At 43.0% G+C, this 20,498-nt stretch overlaps 1 protein-coding gene across 1 annotated transcript in view; it reads left to right on the forward strand.

Annotated features, from left to right (window-relative positions):
- Window positions 1-20,498, forward strand: part of L (zinc finger protein Lobe) — a 73,023-nt gene that overhangs the window by 13,662 nt on the left and 38,863 nt on the right. The window contains exon 4 of the mRNA XM_071723032.1: window positions 10,335-10,406. Coding sequence (XP_071579133.1) covers window positions 10,335-10,406 — 72 coding nt within the window. The remainder of the gene's footprint in view (window positions 1-10,334; window positions 10,407-20,498) is intronic.

A 20,498-nucleotide genomic window follows, 5' to 3' on the forward strand; every position in this document is an offset into this window, starting at 1 on the left:
AAAGAAAAGACGATAGAGACAAAGACGGATAGAAAGACAGAAGGGGGGAGAGAGAAATCGACCTTCGAAAATCTCTTTGAAAAGCCCTTCGAAAAGTCACCCCCCGGCGAGACTCGGTTATTCAACTGATCGAATTATGTGATCTTTCGTTTCCCTCTTTTCTCATTTTCTTGTTATTGCTTGCGAAATCAGTCGATCATCGATATTCTTAATGCTGGAATCCTAAGTTATTTTTTCCTGGTATCAAAATAAATATCAATATAAAAATTTTTCCCCTAAAACCTAACATAACTTCTGCCTTATATTTGACTGATGATCGACTTGCGTATAGGTCTCTTATCTAGAAAATGTTTTCTTTCTCTACCGCACTGACGAATCACCGGCGAAAAGTAATGCGAGCTAAATTGCACGGTGCGCAAAACTTTGGCGGTGCCCGCCGTGGAAATTGTCGGACGGATAAGCGAAAAGTTGCCGAGCCGCTCTCGTGACAGATTGAAATCTCTGACATTAAGAAAATGGGGGATCTCGAATTCCAATGGGGAAAGCCGGCAACTCCTCGAGCCCGATGGTGGGTGACGGCGCGGTGGCCGGGGCCGACGGCGGTCGGCAGGGAAGATTGTAACATCACTCGAAATATCCTTCTCTCTCGTGGATTGTTTCGTAGGGTATTGTAATAATTACCATGACAGAGATTCGAGTAGCTAGAAAAGAGAGGGATATAGGAAGAAAAACATTTTGTTCACTTGTAATTGAAGTAAGTTACATTTATTGCGCAGAAAGTATTTTTAATATAATTATGTATGCATAATTTTATTTATATAAGAGAGAAAGAGAAAATTGCTTATTTTAAGAAGCATATATAGATGCAGTCGAGTTGCTTGATCAAGGAAAGATAAAATACGAAATATAAAAAAAAGAAGCAGTTCAAGTAAAGTGATTCAATGCATTTCGTGCCTCTGCGCGTTTCTGATTTATAATAACAAGGTACACAATGTAAAATAATCAACGTAAAATAATCGCATCGAGCGGTCTTGATCTTGACTCCCCTCTGGGAAGCTGGAAAGTCCTGTAGAGCCGGTCGGTACAGCTGCGACCAAGCGGTGGCTGCGGAGGAGGTAAAGAGGGGCTCGGGAGGATGTACTCCGAGGGTGCGGCGGGGGATTAGGGGAGAAGAGGGTATATTATGGGGAATGCCAGGGGAATCCCGGGGGACCCTAAGAGCAGCCCCGTGCGCATGCGTCGAGCTGATTAGTTCTCCCCTTCCCTCCTCTCTGCTCTCCGCTACCGTCCTCTTCCTCTTTCGCGTTCCCGAGTGCTGGCAGCACCAGAGGAGAGCACGAAGTCCCTCGGGACCTGGCCCCACTGCCTCTTCGCGCCCACCTACCCTCTTCTCCTCATCGCGCTGCGTCTCTTCCTCTGCCTCTGTCGTTCTCTCTCTCTTCCTCCTTATCTCGCCCTCTTGCGATTCCGCCTCCCTCCGTTATATCTTCCAGTTTCTCCTCTCTTCGTGGTACCTCCGCCTTTTTACGTTGTTGCGTCTTATATTCCCGATACCGGCACCCACTAATAAAACTCTCTCACTCTTCCCTCCCCTTCTCCCGTATCTGTCTTCATCTCGCTCCATAGCCTCATCTCTGTCCCGTTTATCTTTTTCCTCGCTTTATCCTCTTTTTCTCTGGCACGTTCCTCCTTCTCTTCATTGGGCTTTCCACGTTTTACGTCTTACGTCTTACGTCTTATATTCCCCCCGATACAGCATCCACTAATAAAGCTGTATTTCGCAAGCTCCTATGGGTTCCCTTGAAACATTTTGAGAAATCGCGGTTCTATCGCGCGATCACATAAGGCCGCAATTGTATGTTTCGTCAGGTCAATGATGAGTAATTCATGAGGCATGAATTAATAAAATACAGAATAATTTCCCGCTTCTTAATACGTTTTCTCGCGAAAAACATCCGTTCAAAAATACTTCGAAGAGAAATCTTTAAAGAGAAAAGAATGACTATGCGTCAAAGTTCATAACTTCTCAATATCTGACACAAAAAAAAATTAGTTGGCGGAATTTACAAAATATAAAAATTTGTATAATTTAATATTATTTGCGATATTTAAATATATAGATATGTAAATACAAATCTCTAGTGAATATTTGGGACACATCAACTTTTATTTTGTCAATATAAGGATAATTACATAGTTGTGTTCAGCTAGTCTAACAACAAGTTCAAAACGGTCGATCACTTGATATATACGGTTCGATCATCGGTTTCTTTCTTATCCTCCGGACATTCACGGCGTAGCGAATCTTCATGACAAGCAGGCAGAAGTCACGAGTCTCAACTGACTCCTGATCCAGAAGCAAGGAGAAGCAAGGAGCAAACTGGCTCTACGTACAATGGCGTTTTCTCGACACGACTGTACTTGGCGATATAAGGGTGTCCCAGGTGACGAGCTGCCTCGGGCCGTGGCGCAGCTCCTACGTATCCCTCGGGACCGACTCCAAGTCCCTCTATCTCTCTCTCTCTCTCCCCCTCCCGCTCCGCTCGTTCCCGTTGTTACCCTTCATCCCCGTCCTCCGCTCATCCTACCCTCCTGCAAACCTATACGATGAATCCTTGGCGTACCTGTATCCTACCTACCTACCTACACTCATACACGCGCCTCTCCTCGTGTGCATCGCTCGAATGCGGCGTATACACGCGCATCGCGAATACGGCCGAAGGTGCTCGAACACACGCGGGTAATCCGTCTTCTTTTCCCGGTTGCATCCTGCGGTATTGTGCGCGTGGAACCGGGAACGTATTTTCGCAGACGCGCCAACTGTACCAGTCGACGCTCGGCGATGCCGGCAAACACGGAAAATATGACACGGTCTCATTATAAACTCGCTCTCTCGGCGCTGCCACTTTCCGCTCCGTACGTAATACGATTGCATCACCGCACAGTAAACCCCTACAGTCGCTCCCGCGATCGCGAGCATTCGGATCGGCCTATACGGCACGTTTATGTGCGATGACTGTATTTTCCTGAATCAACTTGCAGGGAGAAACTCTCGGGAGATTTTGTCAATTAAAGCAAAAATTTTGAAATTACTAAAAATTTTATTGTATTTAGAATTTCGATCTTCCAGATTGAGAAAAAAATCAGCAAAAAAAGTACTTTGTCTTGTTATAATTTATAAATTCAAATTTTAAGACGTCTGTTTTAAGATGTGCAATCCATAATTATGCACTTTCCGCAGTTCTTTCCAGTTCTTTGACAGAACTCGGCTCGACTCGGAAAGGTACACGAACGGATTTTCTTTGCAGAACGTTACTTTTCTGATAAATCGCTTTCACTGCGCAAAGAGGCTTTCCGAGAAGCGTTCCCAAGTGAAACGGTATTACAAAGTGACACTTCGGTCGCGCTTTAAATTGAACAATCCGCAACGCCGCAGTCTAAGCGACCGGAATGACGAACTCTTCTTTCGAGCGCGAGATTAGCGCGACGTCCCGGAGATTAGTTCGGCGACTGCAATCGCGGCTTCTCTCTGGTGATGGATAACCGACAAAGGACCGCGGAAATACTACCTATTATTTCTTTCGCGCGAGAACGAAGGTAGAGTAGGACCGCGGAAAGGAACTCGCCTATTAACTGCTCGACTAATAATTCGTGGCACTCGTCGCGAGGCCACTCTCTTCAGTTCTTCCCCGATAAAACTTAGTAACTCGAGGAGATAAAAGGCATCAGTATTCCGAAACCATACTAACGATCCTTCTCCTACAGCCTTCTCCTGTACATTTATGATATCTTCATGGCGCTCTTTTCTGACCAAAAACTCATCGCAGAATAGTGTTCTCAAAATGTTCTCGTCACTTGTCATTCCACGACTCATCTCGCGATCTAAAATTTAACTTGAAATAGAAATTGTGCATGAAGATAGGAATAATTTCGTTATATTACGAACTTATAATCGGTACTCGGCGTCAATGAATGTTGATGTTCGTAAAAATATCACGGTTAATTGCCATTAGCGAGATCAACCGTCACGCTTAAATTCGCGGAACACCGAGGCGACGAACTTTTCCGCGCGCGGCCGTGGAACGCATCGAGATGCAACGCGCAGGAAGGGATTTTGTTTCCTCTCGGTCGACGATGACACTCCAGGAATACACCGGTGAGCTCTCGCGTCGAAATATGACGGAAGCAGTCGTACCCGGAGTGTCTGGGGACCCGAGGGCCAGCGCGTCGCAACCCAACTTAACTTTTGCGCGAACATACGGTATCGGGTACCGTGCTAACTTTATGCTAATCTTTCCTCCTTAGGCTGTATACCGGTACTTCGCACAATGAAAACCTGCGTCACAGAGAAACTCACTTGCACGGTTATTCGTACTTTTCGCAGCTTCGAATTCCGAATCGAGAATTTTGAGAAGATATGGAATTCTCGCAAACACGAAAATCTGTTATCTTTGCCATCCGCGCAATTGAAATATGTCATTAACTTAAACTCTTTCCGTCAGCTAACGATATCTCGTGTTAGGCGACGCAATAATCTTTTATTAATTTTTTATCTTAAAGCGAATGTACATATAATATGAAAAAACTATAAATTCAATTTATTTTTATATTATACAAAGTTATAATGTCTTAAGCTTGTCTCTTTGACAGACAGCTTAGCGACATAACTTCGAGATAACGTTTTTATAGGTTGAAATTTTGCCACGACACCCCCACGGAGTTCATACCATGGCCCACGGGATGGACCGTAAAGGGGTGCACACACCTGCGTGTCGTAAACGCGAACGTTACGAGGTCGTAAGCTCTCGCAGAACCAGTTAACCGGGGAATTAGCGCCGGTGAACTCGAAATTACGGCGCGTACGCGGCTTTTGACATGGCCCGGAAAGGGTGGACCGTGGCGACCCTTGACAAACGCGGCTGCGTTTGTTGCTGAGGGGGCTGCGTATAAATTTCGCCGGGTGGCACGCTTCATTTAAGTGCGCCGGACAGCGGTCGACATTAAACCTGCTTGAACTTTCAACTTAATTCGAGACGTATACTGAAGTCTCAATGGTAGGTGGGTATATGTACGTGGCGATCAAAGAAAAAGAATAAAGGATTACGCGAAATTAAAGCAAATTTTATAAAACAGAATTCTATATTTTGTATGACTAACGTTTTACTTTTATTATGCATTACTTGTCTTACATTTGTAAGAAATCGCTGTCTCGGTATTTAAATTTTACACAATTTTGGTGTACCTTTCTTCGTACGTTTATAGAAGCAAATACTTTAAATATAAACAAATATTTTTTAATTATACATATTTTTTAATACGAGTCTTTAAATGTACAACAGAATATATTTTTATTAAAACGCATAGTTATTCTTCGAAAAAGGAAGCTACGAATGACGTCGACGAAGAATATACGTAGTAGACGTACCCCAGTATATAGAAATATCGTGCCAAATTAATTCCTACGTAGTTGATGTCACGTATGTACGTACATGCGTACGCACGCGTACATGTGTAGCACATTTGCAATGTGTACGTATATACATATATACACTAGAATATAGGGCTGATAGTCCTGCAACGGCGAAGTACAAGGAACAGCCATCTTTCTCAGAAAGAAATTAAAGTTTTCCCCGAGGTATAGTCTTCTTCTCCGTCCCCCTCCGCCCCCATTCGTCTTTCTCTCTCTCCTCTTCTCGTCGCTATCTTAGCCACCGAGTCCCGGTGTTAGGGCTGGGAAGGTCGAAGGATACTGTCGTAGGGTGGTCGTAGGGTGGCACCGGCTAGCCCATTGCTATTGTTTGTGACGCTCCCCGGGGACGGACCTGCCCTTAACAGTGGCATGTGCCGATGACACTGTACCGGGTGTCCGCGATACCACTTACCTCCGTCGCCCTCAATCATTAGGCGATCCAAACAGGAATTCTACTGATTGTAAGTGATCGATGTATATAATCGTTTGCGTAAAATCTTGCAGCCGATTTGTCTACAACGATCGATTTCACGATTAGAACAGTAATATTCTTTTTTTTAACGCAATCGTATATGTTTACATCTATTTTTTAACGGGGGCACTTTGTGCGTCTTCATCGCGTGTACATTTTGGACCAGGTAGTCACGAATTATGAAAGCTCATTTCACGCGCGGTCATTATACCACACCAATGGTCGAAATTAGCTTACGGATACGAGTACGCCGACGGTGTCTATTATTTCCGGCTGAATTAGCCGATTCAAAAGTCGGCGGCGATGCGGCAACTGCAATTCCATTTTCCAGCGAGAAGGGACCGCACACTCGCGTTTTATTCCGTCGGCGGTTTCGGTGGTGGCGTCGATGATATCGGGCCGAGACGGCCAATTAAAAACGTATCAGCCATCCGGGCGCTTCGAATTTGAGTACCGGCCGAATTGAAGCGCCCCGAAAAATATAGATTTTGATTCGTCGTCTTCCAGTCGCGCCCAGCCAGATAAAGGCCAATTTTAATGACAAACATTCCAAATACGGATATCTGAATCTTGATATTTTTGCCCAAATAAGCCATGTAAAAATTATGTACCTTCTTTTTAAATTATATGTTATATTTTTATATTTTATTTTTATCATATCTCGATTTATAACTTATCATTTTTTAAATAAAAAATTTAGTGACTATAATAATACTTCCATACATTTTTCATAAAGCGGACAGTCTCAAATTTTAAGTTAATCATATCATCGGTTATTTACATTCTCTATTACATTTGTATGATCTATCGTGAAAAGAGATCTTAACGAGGAAAATAGTAACAATATATGATAAGGCGTATTCATGATTCACGCGATGATAGAATTAAGCATATCTCATTAATGAGGCAAATATAAATTATAGGGTCAGCTTACCATAATAATTTGCATTGTCACGTGACGCTTTTGCTCTCCCAATCTAGGGGTCGGCGGCGCTTAATTGGGCTGTCATTATAACGCCTTATGGGACGCGGGGCTCGATTTAAATTACGTAAAACGATAACGCAGCGTTAATGATAAAACGACGACACACCTAACAAATTATTTTTACTTTTATTTTCTATACAATTTGAATCTAGGGTATTACAAAATCGCGAAGCACAGATTCAAAAATAGCTCTCGATGGATATGTTTGCTTTCGAAGCATATACTATCCGAAATCGGAATGTCGAAAACAGAATCACTACTCGAGTAACGATCCATCGCCGTTAGTATCTCTAAGTATTTTTAGTATTTTATTTTTTACGCTAGCTATATGTACAGAATACATTCGAATATACTCCATTCAAGCGTCACAAGCATCTTTTTCCCTCGCTGTCCTCCGAGCGGGATCCAATTCCGATGAAATGAGAACCGCGACCGTGAGAGCCACTGGCGCGATCCCGCGGGACCACTGGGAGCAGTGGGAAGCCTCTGTACCCGTGCTGGGGCTATACCGGGCTACGCCGTGGAGAGGGCGCTCCCCAAGGAGGTAATTACCCTCCCTGCCGCCGCCCGACCACCCACAAGCCATCGCAACTTCAACTCCTGCCGGAGTTACATGCTAATACAAAACCAAAACCGGTTCCCAACAGCTTTGCTCGCCGTCCGTCGAATTCCCAAAATTCATATACATACGCATATATGTGTACGTATGTATGTACACGCTCGTATGTACACAATGACGACAGCCGTGCGCGAGCGCGTGAAAAATGATGCTGGACGTCGCGGTGCACAATCGATCTCCAGTATTTACGCGTAATATCTGACCGACGGCGCGTTTAATGTATGTCGCATCGTACATAGAAATTGCGGTCGCATTTTTTTTTACAAATTAAATTATTGCCTCCCGCGAAGAGAATCACGTTGAAAAGCCCGTTACCCATGTTAAAAGAATTTTTATATTCCGCGCACAGTGTTGGTGTATCACAACACATACGCGCATACGCTTCCGCACAACGGGAATTCGCGAAAAACGCAAAAATGCATACGTTGCTTTAAACATAAAAGCGGTAGGATTAATTTTGCATCTAAGGATAATAAAATAATAAATACGTGACAACTAGAAATTAGCGTGCAACGCAGTTACCCTGCATTTTCACGTTTTCACCCTTTTCCTGAAAAAGAGAATAACGACAATGATTATTTCTCGCTGAAGGAAAATCTCCGTGTATTTTTTTCCCAATTTCCCGTGTCCCGTTTCACGTAGAGCGGAGTCTCGCGAAGAGTTTGTTTTTCCACAAAAAAACTTTTATACCCCACCTGAAATTTTTATTTTATATTTCGTGCCGCGTCGGGCCACGTCGTCGCGCGGCGAATTCGTTTTTTAATTGGCAAATTTATTTGTTGCGTCCTGTACACGCGCCAACTGAAACGTCGCGCGACAATGATACAAGAATATTACGATTTTACGTCCGCAACACGCGTGTCACTCGATAACATTCTCGCCGCGTGGAATGCCGGAGGTAATGGTTCGATTTTAGGTATCGGATGACGGTGATACCAGAACAATTTTGGGAACGGGAGAGCCCAACGCGCGGTTTCCCGTGTGGTTCGCGGTGCGAATTAAATATTCGATGTACAATCTAGGACGCCGCAAAAATTCGCGATTGTATGCCTAAAAGTGAATGGAGAGAGAGAGAGAGAGAGAGAGAGAGAGAGAGAGAGAGAGAGAGAGAGAGAGAGGAGGTGGAGGAGGAGGCTTCTTTTTTCCTCTTTTTCATTTTCTCTCTTTTTCTGACTCGCTCAGTGCATTTCGGTAACAACGACGAACTGATTACCAACGCGGCGTCCCAAGCGTGCAGCCTTGGAACTCCCAAAAGTCATACTCGTAAAAAAAAGGGACTATTGTGCACCGCGGACTTCCGGGTTATTTATACGAGTTATCTCGTCCCCGAAGCGCCGCGAACCGCGCGCGCCGCTGCGCCGCAGTTGCAGCTGCAATGTTCGCGCCGTGACTTACGAGCGATGATAATTCCAGCAGCTTGAGTGCCGCGGCTTTTCGTTCCACTGCGGTCTTAACGTTTTATTCCGCCGCGGTTCCTCGGTATCGTCTTATCAGTGAGGTATTCGCGTTGCCGGAAACAGTGCGAAAGAGGAATTAACTAAGGCTTGCGACTCGCAAGTGTCTTTAGGAGATTCAGCTGTTGAAAGCTGTTGACTCTCAACGCGATATAACTGTGTCTCTCACTGATGAGAAAAATACGTGCGGTTGTTTCTCTCCGCTGTCTACATTTTCTGTAACTATAATTTTTTTCTTTATTCGAATAGTCAAGGAATATAATCTTGAGACCAGGGTCCATGACGCTTAAATTCTCACAACGATTATATACAACATATGATACTCTGAACTAAAATCTCATATTGACATCGGAAAAGTTTTTTGTAGAATTTTTTACAATCTCCCACAATCAGCTTGTGTCAAGCTCACCCAACATTACGGAGTGTAAATAAAAAATGATTTTCCGATATACAAAAAACGTAGAAAAGCCGTGAATACGCGAATATTTTATCTCACGCACGTTAATAAACCATGTCGATTGGCTGGTAAGCCACCTCGCTATCATCGGCGGTATCGTGAAGACACGCGGAGTAATTTTTTTCCATTGTATTGAGGCGGAAGCCGTAAAGTTCGATTATCGATGCGAACCCGCGCGCTTTGACCGCCGCGGTTGTTTCCCCGCAAGTTGTGCTTAAAGTCGCGCGTATCCCGATGGGAAATTTGAATTTTGGCCGGTCTTCCTCCCATGTACCTATGTGTGTTTGTGTGTGCTCGCACGTGTGGATATGTTGGTCCAAGGCGGTTCGGTCTCCTATGCACAGGAATGGGCTGTGGGAGCCAATATCACCGGGGTATGGCTCCCGTGAGATCACCGCGCGCCGCTCTTTTCCACCCTTTCCCGTATTATTCGCGTCCGCGCGCAAGCGGCATCATCTGCGGCGCAGGCATAGGCCGCGCGCGGCGTATCTCCGAGCTCGTTCCGCTCGATCGCCTGAAATCCCATGAAATTTCAATGCGGAATCCCTATTAAGGGCCCGGCGAGTTACTGCCGCGCGGATCTCGGCGCCGCGCCGCGGCCGGGCTAGACGGGACTGGCGATACGCAGCGAGAATGATGTAACCGCCCGCGAAGACACCTACGTCAAATCCGAATCTTAATTCTTAAACGCGAGTTCCCTGGAGATTTGAAACTTCTCAAATCGAGGACGTCGTGGTTTCTCAAAAACAGAATTTGATAGATCTCCAAGGCAATTTTTTTCCATCATATACATAATTTTTTGTAATTTAAATTAATTAAGGTTGGATATAATAATAAAAAAGATCTTGTACTAATCGTAACGTGTTTTTTGTTTCAGATTATCTGCAGGATGGCAGGTCAACTTCCGTCCAAGGTCCAGATCTAGAAAATCAGAACAGTCTCGACAGCGGTGAGTCATATATGTACTCAATGTCTCGAACAGATCACATACGTGTTGTGTCATATTTTGACAAGCAAGACTTTTATAATTCGACACTCATCCTAATTGGAACTTCCAATTTTAATTATCTTTCCGTTTTAAAACGATTGATCGCGTTTTAGGGTCGCCTAGATCCGTATAAAGACGATACTCGGTGATCCGTAGACCCTAATAGGCGTCCTATCATGCGATAAAAAGGGGTTGCTACCCTTCGCGTTAGAGATTGCTCGTTTTGACTGGCAGGAAATTCGTAAAGGTGGATAAGGTTCTCAAACGGCACAGTAGGTTTGAGACGGAAGGATTTAAGGAGACTTTACGAGAAACTTTGAATTACGGTGTTCGAACGATGTCTCGAACGGAGGAGGTTTCCGCTTCGACGTCGAAGGGATAAGTACAAAGTAGAATTGACCTCAGAGGGGAACCATCGCTTTTATGCTCGAAGGGCCCGAGAGTTGCCTCGAAACAACGTCGATGCATTTAGGTCGAAGTGTTTTCAGTATATCCAATTCTCTTTGCGAATATTTCAAGCAAGATTGAAAGCTTCGACGATGGCTTGACCCTATTTTATAACGATTTGAGAAAGTTAATGCGAATTTAGTTTTCTCTCGAATCGTCGGAAATGTTTATTAGACCCTTTGTTTATCGCATGTTTTGTATATATAGTATTTTCAATGCAAAACGTAGATGATGTGCTAATGCGAAATTCTGGATGAGAGAAATCGGGTTTCCTCGCAGCTTAGTGGCGAATAGATAATGCTCTCATACCTTCTCGGCGCGTGAGTCACGGATACAATGGTTCCCATGCATTCGACATATGCTCTCTGTAATTCGATTACCTTGTAACAGCCAAAGCTTTGGTAAGGGACGGAGGGATTGAGCCGACTTAAGTTGACTAATCTCTCGTCGGCTCCATAGCGTAGACTAGTTCTCAGTAGATAAATCCGTGAGGACCACAGACACACTAGGAGATCTTTTGCTAAATTCAAAAGCGATCATCATTGAGTAATTACGATATTTTTTATCAATTACGAAGGAAACGGATTAAGGATAATGCATACATACTTCTCTCTTACAAAATTTACATAAACATAAATTAAAACTTGGAATAATTACAATTAATGCAGGAATAACTTTTTATTCTGTTTTAAATATTTTACTTTGCAAATTCTGATAATAGTGTGAACTCATGCAACAATATGTGATATATTTGTAGAATCATATCGCGTGAAAGTTTCATCATCCTATATATTTTTTATTTTAACTATCAGAGATAGGTGTATCTTCCAAGCTAATATCATCAGGGAACATACGATCTGTCAGCGAGAAAATTTCGCGGAAACGCCGATCATTACTTCGCCGGAAATTCGCGAGACTTCTCGACGTCCGGCTCACCCAACCGTCCAGCTCCCCGATGACTGCACAATAATTGGTGGATTACCGCTTTCCTAATGGTTAACAGAGTTTCCGCGAATTCGACATACGCTTATATACGCGGTGATTCGATTAGCACGGACTAACAGAGGGATCGAGCTTGAGTTTGAGACGAATTGGCGAGGTTGACCGGCCCTGGTTGACGTCGGGCTTGGCGAAAGGGAGGCCGCCGACGGGGGTTGGGGTCGGTTGGTCGGTCGGCCAGCTTGGTCGACGGCTAGCCAGCTAGCTAACGCACTCCTGGGAAGACGTAAATGTGTCCCTTTAGTGCCAGCTTCCGTTCTGCGATACGTCCACCAAAGAGCTTGGCCGCTCCTCTCCCCTCTCTCTCTCTCTCCCTATCTCTATTTCTCTATCTCTCTGTGACATCAAGCATGTTTCAGGATCTATTGATGCACCAACGTTCATTTTGCCACAGAATTCGTGCGATCGTTCGCTTCCTCGAAACTGATTGAAGCGTCGCAGCTTTCATCGGAAAACTTCATCCGATAAAGCTCGTTGACTGTAAACGCTAGTGAAAGGACTCGCGTGTGCTACTGTGCGACACTACTCGAGAATTTGTAAAACATGAACGATTTATACAATGTGTGCCTAATTATTTCTATTATTCTAGTTTAATTAATATGATGACAGATTGATTTGTTTGCAAGAACTGTACAGGTGATACCATACATTCGTTTTCTGAAACGGACCTCGCGTCCGTCTTTTCTCAGCGTTTATCACAGGCAGTGAGGAAGTAATATAAATAATACGCTAATTCGCGAGCCCACCCAAGACTAACGGCAAATTAGATGTAAGCACTACTTACAAAGTAATTCTTGCAAATTGTTGCGGCCGCGTATTACCTTTTTCCTCTTCATGGCGCTTTCTCTTACATTGGAGGTTTAAATCAGGATAAGTTCGCACAGCACACAAAGGGAATGTATAGCAGGCGCTGCTGTATGCAGTATGAAAGGACTAGATTTAATGGCGGTTACCAGACGCTGCCGTTCGTTCGTGTGGCAGTAGTAGTTTGTACTTAGAGATGCGCAAGCCGAGCTTGTCGGACGAGCAAACACTTAATTAACCCTTCAAGTTAGCTCTCTATTCTCTTTCTCCTTCATCTTCCACTACATCTGAAATGAAAATAGTACTTCACCAACGACAGTAACGGCTGCCAAGACTCGTTGAGAACTACTAGCTTACAGCAGTCGCTGAACATGCTTTAAAAAATGCAAAATAGCACAAGAAAATAATTTATCGGCTCACTAGTTTCTGAAAAGTCGCAAGTCGCGCATGAAAGTTTTATATGGTTTATTTAATTATGTCAAAATGAGAGAAATACCGATTTTTGCAATATGCTTAATTTGCTGCTTTAATTCGATTTAGTTACAAGTAATTACAGAAATAAGAACTTCATTATCTTGATATGTTTATCAATATAAAATTATAAAGTTATATATTAAACACTCCAATTTTGATATTATATATATATATATATACGGCAACCCGCGAATTGAAAGCCCAATGGAAGAAGTAATAAAGCTGCTTCGTAAAGAGGATAATCTTACAAAGTCAAAACTCGCGCAGGATCGTCTTGAATTAAAACGAAGTCGTTTCAACCCTTCGCGGCCGCACTTCTAAGGACTGCTTATCACGACGAGAAGAGAAAGAGAGAGAGAGAGAGAGAGAGAGAGAGAGAGAGAGAGAGAGAGAGAGAGAGAGAGAGAGAGAGAGAGAGAGAGAGAGAGAGAGAGAGAGAGAGAGAGAGAGAGAGAGAGAGAGAGAGTCACCCAACATCAGTAAGAGGCCGTCGTGGACAAGTTCGGGCTCTCTGTCCCGACGGGCATTCTCGGATTCACAGAGATCCCAATCTCTTAGGCGGGTCGCATCTCTTTTCGGTTCCAGTCAGTCAGTCACTCGATCCTACTCATCCCACCCTTCTCCTACGCCCATCTCCGTAACCCACCCTCCCACCCTCTATACTCTGGAGACCCATTGCAACTTTAAGCGCCTCGCATTACGGGCGTTCGACTCGTTTCTCTCGTTTCGGGCTTCGCCCGAGGCCACACCTCCCTTCTTTCCTGTGTGCTCTTAATTTAGCCATCTACAACCCTCCCGATCGCCGGCTTGCCACCCCCGCGACCTCCCGAATTCATTTCAGATGTTTATCTCCAGCGGAAGAGAATCGGCTCGAAAACGGATTAAGCTCGGACAATCGCACGAGTTTCGTTTATTGAGATCGAGTATCATCTGCCACCGTCGCTTTATCTGTATGCGATACCAGGATATTCTAAATGAAAAATCTTCAAGAAAATCTTTTTCGGATTTAATGTTGACGAATAACTACATATCTAAAATTTTTACATCAAACTTCCAATAGAAATGAGTAATGGATATATTAAGTAGATAAAGATAATTAGAACAGACATATTTCATCAATAAAGAGAATCTGGTAGATGTACACATGTTTCATTAATGGCAATGATGTCTTTATAATGTATATAATCAACGTTGCTCAAATTAAGCTGGGTATTATTTTAATAACAGCAACCGGACAAATAATTGCGATTTTACTTGTTTTGTTAGCCGATCAATTATTGAAAGTCCGAAATGAGATAAATAATTAATAATTCAATTGAGTAAATGAATTACACAACGAATCGATTAATGGGACTGCATACTTTAAATTGCAATTAGTCAATCGTAATTAATTCGTAATCAGTCAATGGAGCCCTTTTTAATCATGCGGGATTTTGGAACGATAGCACTTGCGTAACGCAAATGAATATCATAATTTCTCTTGCGTTTTCGCATTAATCGAGGTTGCGCCGAGGTTGAGTGCTTTCGCTGGCACTCGCCAACATCAACCTCGGATCGTAACAGCCTCAGTTGACATGTTGAAAATTTAACCCGCGTCCGTCTTTCGACCCCAAGGAAGCTCCAAAGTTCATCATCCATTATTCGGCAGGAGCATAGCCTATCTTTGGCTCGGTATCCTTAAGAAGTCGGAATAAGTGATGAGAGCTGCAATTTCATCATTCTTGTAATTTAACGATTGTAATATATAATTAGTGATCGTAATTACAATATTCCAAGTTACATTTGGCTATTTAGTTTTGACGAATTTAAGAGAGAATTTTAACTTTATGCCTTCACCAAAACTTAATTGAATATTGTTATTTAATTACTTTCGAATTTACAACATTAAATATGTTGACAATTATATCTCTCCCCATCCTCCCGAGACAAAATTTTCTTAAAGTAAAATTCATCTAATTGTAAGATTTACTGATTGGATTGCTAGTCAAATTAAGATATAATTATCGAACACGAATATTTCGGTATTATTATATGAGTGCTCCAAATCCTCCACGACTTTTGTGTCTGGTGTGTGGGGCGACTGTGTGTGAGTGACTTGCTGTCGCTTGAAAATGGTCTCGTACGAAAATGTATGAAAATAACAAATCGGCGACGTCGATGAATCGCGGTGTGCGCCTTGCCGAATCCGTGGTACGGCTCCGCTAATTGACAGCGTCGCAGGACGGAAATTGTGTCAGTCGCGCGGGCGCGAACGGATATAATATCGATCGATGCATATCGCGCGCGGCGATGATCGCGCCGGTTAATTTCGTCCGCTCGTCCAGAGACGAGATTCGCGATTCGCCGCCTGTCCACCGGCGTGATGCCCGGTGCTCGGTGGTCGGTGCGACGGTTAGGTAATTAGCACGGACGGACGTGGACACGGACGGGCACTTTAAATGTCTGCCTCTACGGGCAACGCCGCGTCGGCTTAACTCGCTTATTATTTAATAAACTTTGGAAGTTTCACACGCGCGCGTATACATAGCCGCGCCGGCGATCGGCCGAATCTAAAATGCGACCCAGGTCGTCGCCCCCGACGGGCATATCACATTTAAACGTTCCACTTGAACTTCCGCGAGCATTTTTAACCGAGATACTCACGATCCTTTTAATATCAGCTTTTTTCTTGTCAAGAAATTTTGAACTTTCTAACCAGCTGCTCTTGCATAATTATAAATGCTGCCAGTATCTGCTGTTGGGCATCAGTCTTGACAGTCTTAAATATTTGAGTTAGACGTTGAGAGACGTCGTATTTATTTTTAGGAAAGGATTTAAGAAACAAGCAGGGAAAATATAATTAAATAATATGTTTGTCGTTAATTTAAAATTTTAATGGCAATTGTTTCTATGTGTTCTCCATCTCTACCTGCATTTTGCACGACATATTTTAAATATTATGTTCTTTTCGATGCTTTTCATATACTAATTGTTATTTCATATACAATTATTATTTCTATCATAATTTATAAATAAAATAATAGTTACCCTCAGATTTCTAAAGCTTTATCGACTGATGGTAGAATCGATTTCTCTTCGCAGTGTAAGACATCACCACTGCAGCGTTACCTGTCCGACGAACATGCTTTTGAGAAATACAAAGGAGAAATATTTTATATCTTCTGTTATATAGAAGAATAATTGCTGTAACAAATTTATTTTCTATTTTTAAATAAGATCTACGAACTATTTTTTTTATAATTTTGGTTACAATTTTACTTTCGCTTTACACGCTACACAACTTCCATATAAAACATTACTATTGGCATGAAAAAATTATTTAAATTAAAATGATAGTTAAAAACATAATAATTAACAAATTGCCAATGTTTCTCATCGAACCCTTCGCTCATGCTTCGTCGTTCGAAGAGAAAGGGTCATTAGACACACTCATTGCACCTCTTAGAGAATTAACACTTGTGCTTCACGCCCTCTTCCTTCCGCTCAGGCCTTCGGTCTTTCATAGCTTCCGCGCTCGATGCTAATAAAATAATAAATACACGTTGTTGGGAAGACGAAGAGAGGAGGGAAGCGTTAAGAGGATTCGGGAGGGCGGAAAGAGGCGACGCGTATTTTGCACCTGGAAGACCGACGCCCTCTTCTACTTCTTTTCTTCTTTTTCTTCTTCTTCTTCCTCTTCCTCCTCCTCTTTTGCGTCTCACTTTCCTTCTTTTCCCCACCAGGTCCGCCTTTTACACCCCCTTACAATGCCTCGGCGTGCATTACATACAACTCGGTTATTTCTCCAGGGAGTTTTCTCACCTGAATGCCGCGAGAGCACGCACATTTGCGCGCACGTCGACACCAAGTTCGCGCCTGTGTGCGACCGTGTTCGCGCACACCGATTCACACGGGATCTCGGTGGGTCGCGGGGCGGAAGGGTGCGAGCTGGAAAAGGAAACCTACAGGAATCTCGCGCAGAAATTTCGCTCGCCACCGCGGGATTAGCTTTTGGGAATTATTAATTTTCGAGGGGAGCCGCGACGCATTCTTGTCAGAAATGCGCGATAAAAAAAAGATTAATGGGGTAATGCGAGCACACAGGCGGGCGCAAATTGCTGATATCATCGCAGATTCGCGCCGGTACTTGAAATGCGCTCGCTGAATTATAAGAGCGCGATTCTCGCGGTAATGTAAGTCGAAAATATAGATGCTGCGGGGAAGAATCACCCGATTGCAACGTGATAAATATGAATTTACATTTAATTGAACGGTTAAATGAACCTATTGAAATTATTATGTTTTTTCAGAGGTGATAAGTATATAAATAAAGACTTGTATATAAGAATTTATATAAAAAATTATATAAAAGATCTTAGTTCTTTTAGCAATATAAATTAGGTTTATATCCGTAAACTCTGCCATTGCTTTAATCTCAAAATTAATCTTTTCTTGCGTCTCTTTAAAATATAAGTCTTAAAATTCCTTCTTTATAATTTCAAAGTCTTCAATTATACCCTCCACTGTGTGTGGCACTGTTTAATCTAAATTCCATTATTCTTCGACACCGATGTATCGATATTCCTCATTCGAATTTCGCAGCGGAGGTATCCCCCATGTGCCACGGCGTCCATGTTATCGGGGTGTGTTAGTAGCGACGGTTCCTTACGGAGGAACGGGGATGACAGGGCGGCAAGCGGTGGTTGCAGAACAATGTGGCGATCCCTCCACCTCCCTTTTTGCTCTCTCCTTCGCACAAACACACACACACACACGACACCCGCGGGAATTTAGGCGAAAACTTTTGCCGGGCCGCCCGAAGGTGGCGGAATTCTTACGACGGTGGAAAAGTTTGAGCCGGGCAACTCAGCAACGTACTTTACCGCTCGGCGATTCCGCGTTATCGCCCGGCTTCGACGACGCTTATCGTTCCGTTGCTTCGCCGAGAGAATGCTAGAAACCAGGTGGGTCGAGCAAGCACGACGTTGATGCAGTTTGCTTATTCCCTTTAATTTCGAATCAGTAATATAAAGTATAATGCGACAGAGTGTGACCCAGCTTCTTTGTGGCATTATTCAAATCAGAACAAAAGTAACAGTATTAATCCCCGATATTCTTTGATCTTAACAACAGAATTTTTTTTTTTTTCACAACAAGATATAAAATAATCTTGAACTTTCAATGCAAGCAAACTAAAGCCGATGTTTCTATAAATAACAAGAATACATCAAAGAGATAGATATAATTTGAGAAAATTGACAAACAATTTTGAGAGGACATATTTTTCTAATTATTATTTTATATTGTATATTTGATAGCCTTTAGTTCCGTTTATTCTTATGTATATCCGAAATGTGTCGCGATGATAAGCGATGTCGCATAGTGCACGCGCCGAAAGCAAGCGAAGAGGAACGCTTCGCTCATCGGGTCTCTTAACGCATCGCGGCTCGAATTGGAAAGCGGCACGGAGGCCTAATGAACGGCAGCGTTTCGGACTCGCATGCCGAGCTGCCGTGCGTGGCAGGACAACGAGCACAGCGCTGTTAAATTAATCCGGGCGAAGCTGAGTGCCCAGTAATCATCATTACCCCAACCCGGGCGTCCGGATTATTATGTTTTCCGGCCTCCATTTTCGACAACGTTTCGTTCACTGACACTCGTTACGCCTTCGATGTGTCCATGTAGGACAATCGTAAGAACGCAATACCTACACGCGAAACTAGTCCGTTCGAAAATCAATCTTAATTCTACAATAATGACATTATTCATGTAATATACTTCACGGAATCTTCTTGATAAGACGTATTCGAAGAAACGACGCCTCCATCGTTCAGCGTAACAAATTTAAGCGGAAGATTCCGCCGCGTTGTAAGATCGAGGAGGTAACCGGTTTCGCGACAGAACGTAGATATTTTTCAAGTGTTAGCGACTCTACCGCACGGAATCGCGTCAGTAATCTTGTACTTCTAACTTTCGGCAATCAATCTGACTAATCTATTATTTTATTTTTTGAATTTTTAATTATATTAAAACTGAATAACATGAAATAATGTGCAAATTATTGTATAATAATCATGTCAGCAGATCATGAAAGTTGAAATAAAAATCAGCAATTAAACATCTTAACAACTGTCACTGACCAGATTCTTGGATCGTCTCTACTGCTATTATATGTATAATCATGCAAAGAAATTCCTCGGAGGAAATAGAAATATGGCAAAATTTATCGCACTATAATTAATTAAACATAATTATGACAGAAGAAGAATACGAGTACGAACTCGCATAATCATAGGCGACCTCGCCCTGACAGTCTCGCCGGTGCATACACCGCGGAAAGCGAAATACAAAACGGAGTTAAGGACAGATGGACAGACGGACGTACGGACGTACCGCGCACAAGAATGTCCTGTGCGATAAAATCTGCCGACTTGCACCTCCGGCTCCTTGGCAGAAAAAGGACGCCGACCGCGCCGCGTTCCTGCCGCGGCCAGGCAGCCGCGTTCCTCCGTATTGAAACAAATACACGAGAGAACGATTGCTCTCGATCGCGCGCCGATGGACCGTAGATTAATGCGAGCGATAAGGAGTTAAATCGGAACACTTAGTTCCGGCGCTACCGCGCCGGCTATAATTAAACCCGCACGTCGCTCGATGTCCTCGCGATGAAAACCCGAATGGTGAACGCGAGATGACCATGCCGAATATCTCTGCTAGGCAACATAATTTATATGTTCATCTTTCATGCATGTATAGGGACGACAGACTGCAATAAGGAACCTTAAATCTTTGTAGACTTAGGAACTTTAATCGATGCAGGTTTAATCAATACGTTTAATATCATCAAGTGAATATATAAAATGTATATCCTTAGACTATGATGTTTGATAAGTATCAAAGATTTTCGTTCGGCAAAGAAGATAATTTTTTAACTCTTAGCATCAAGTATTATTGACATGCTGTAGCACAAGTTAAATTTTGTGTAAAAAGTTTTATTACAAATTTGTGAAACGAAAGACAGATATCAAAGGATCAATACGAGTTGATCGTACGAGTTGCCCATCTCGATGGACCCCTGCCGACAGCAGGCTGAGCGGCGAACACACAGACACGCGTTACCTCGCGTGCCCGAAAGCATATGTCCACGCGACCGTACTTTGCACACCGTCTAACGAGCGATCTGTCGCGATCAATCCTCTCGTCTCAATCAGTATTTCCCATCAATTGAAATACATAATATCAAAAGGGTTTTGGATCTTGAAATCAAATCAAAATGAGAAAAAGTTAATAATTATTACAAAATCTGTACGCTATAAAGATACACGTAATTATCTTGAAAAGTTAAAGAAA

This window comes from Temnothorax nylanderi, unplaced genomic scaffold, assembly GCF_030848795.1.
Source record: "Temnothorax nylanderi isolate EJ_2023f unplaced genomic scaffold, tnyl_v1.0 TNYL_tig0008_pilon, whole genome shotgun sequence".
NCBI classification, from domain to species: Eukaryota; Metazoa; Arthropoda; class Insecta; order Hymenoptera; family Formicidae; genus Temnothorax; species Temnothorax nylanderi.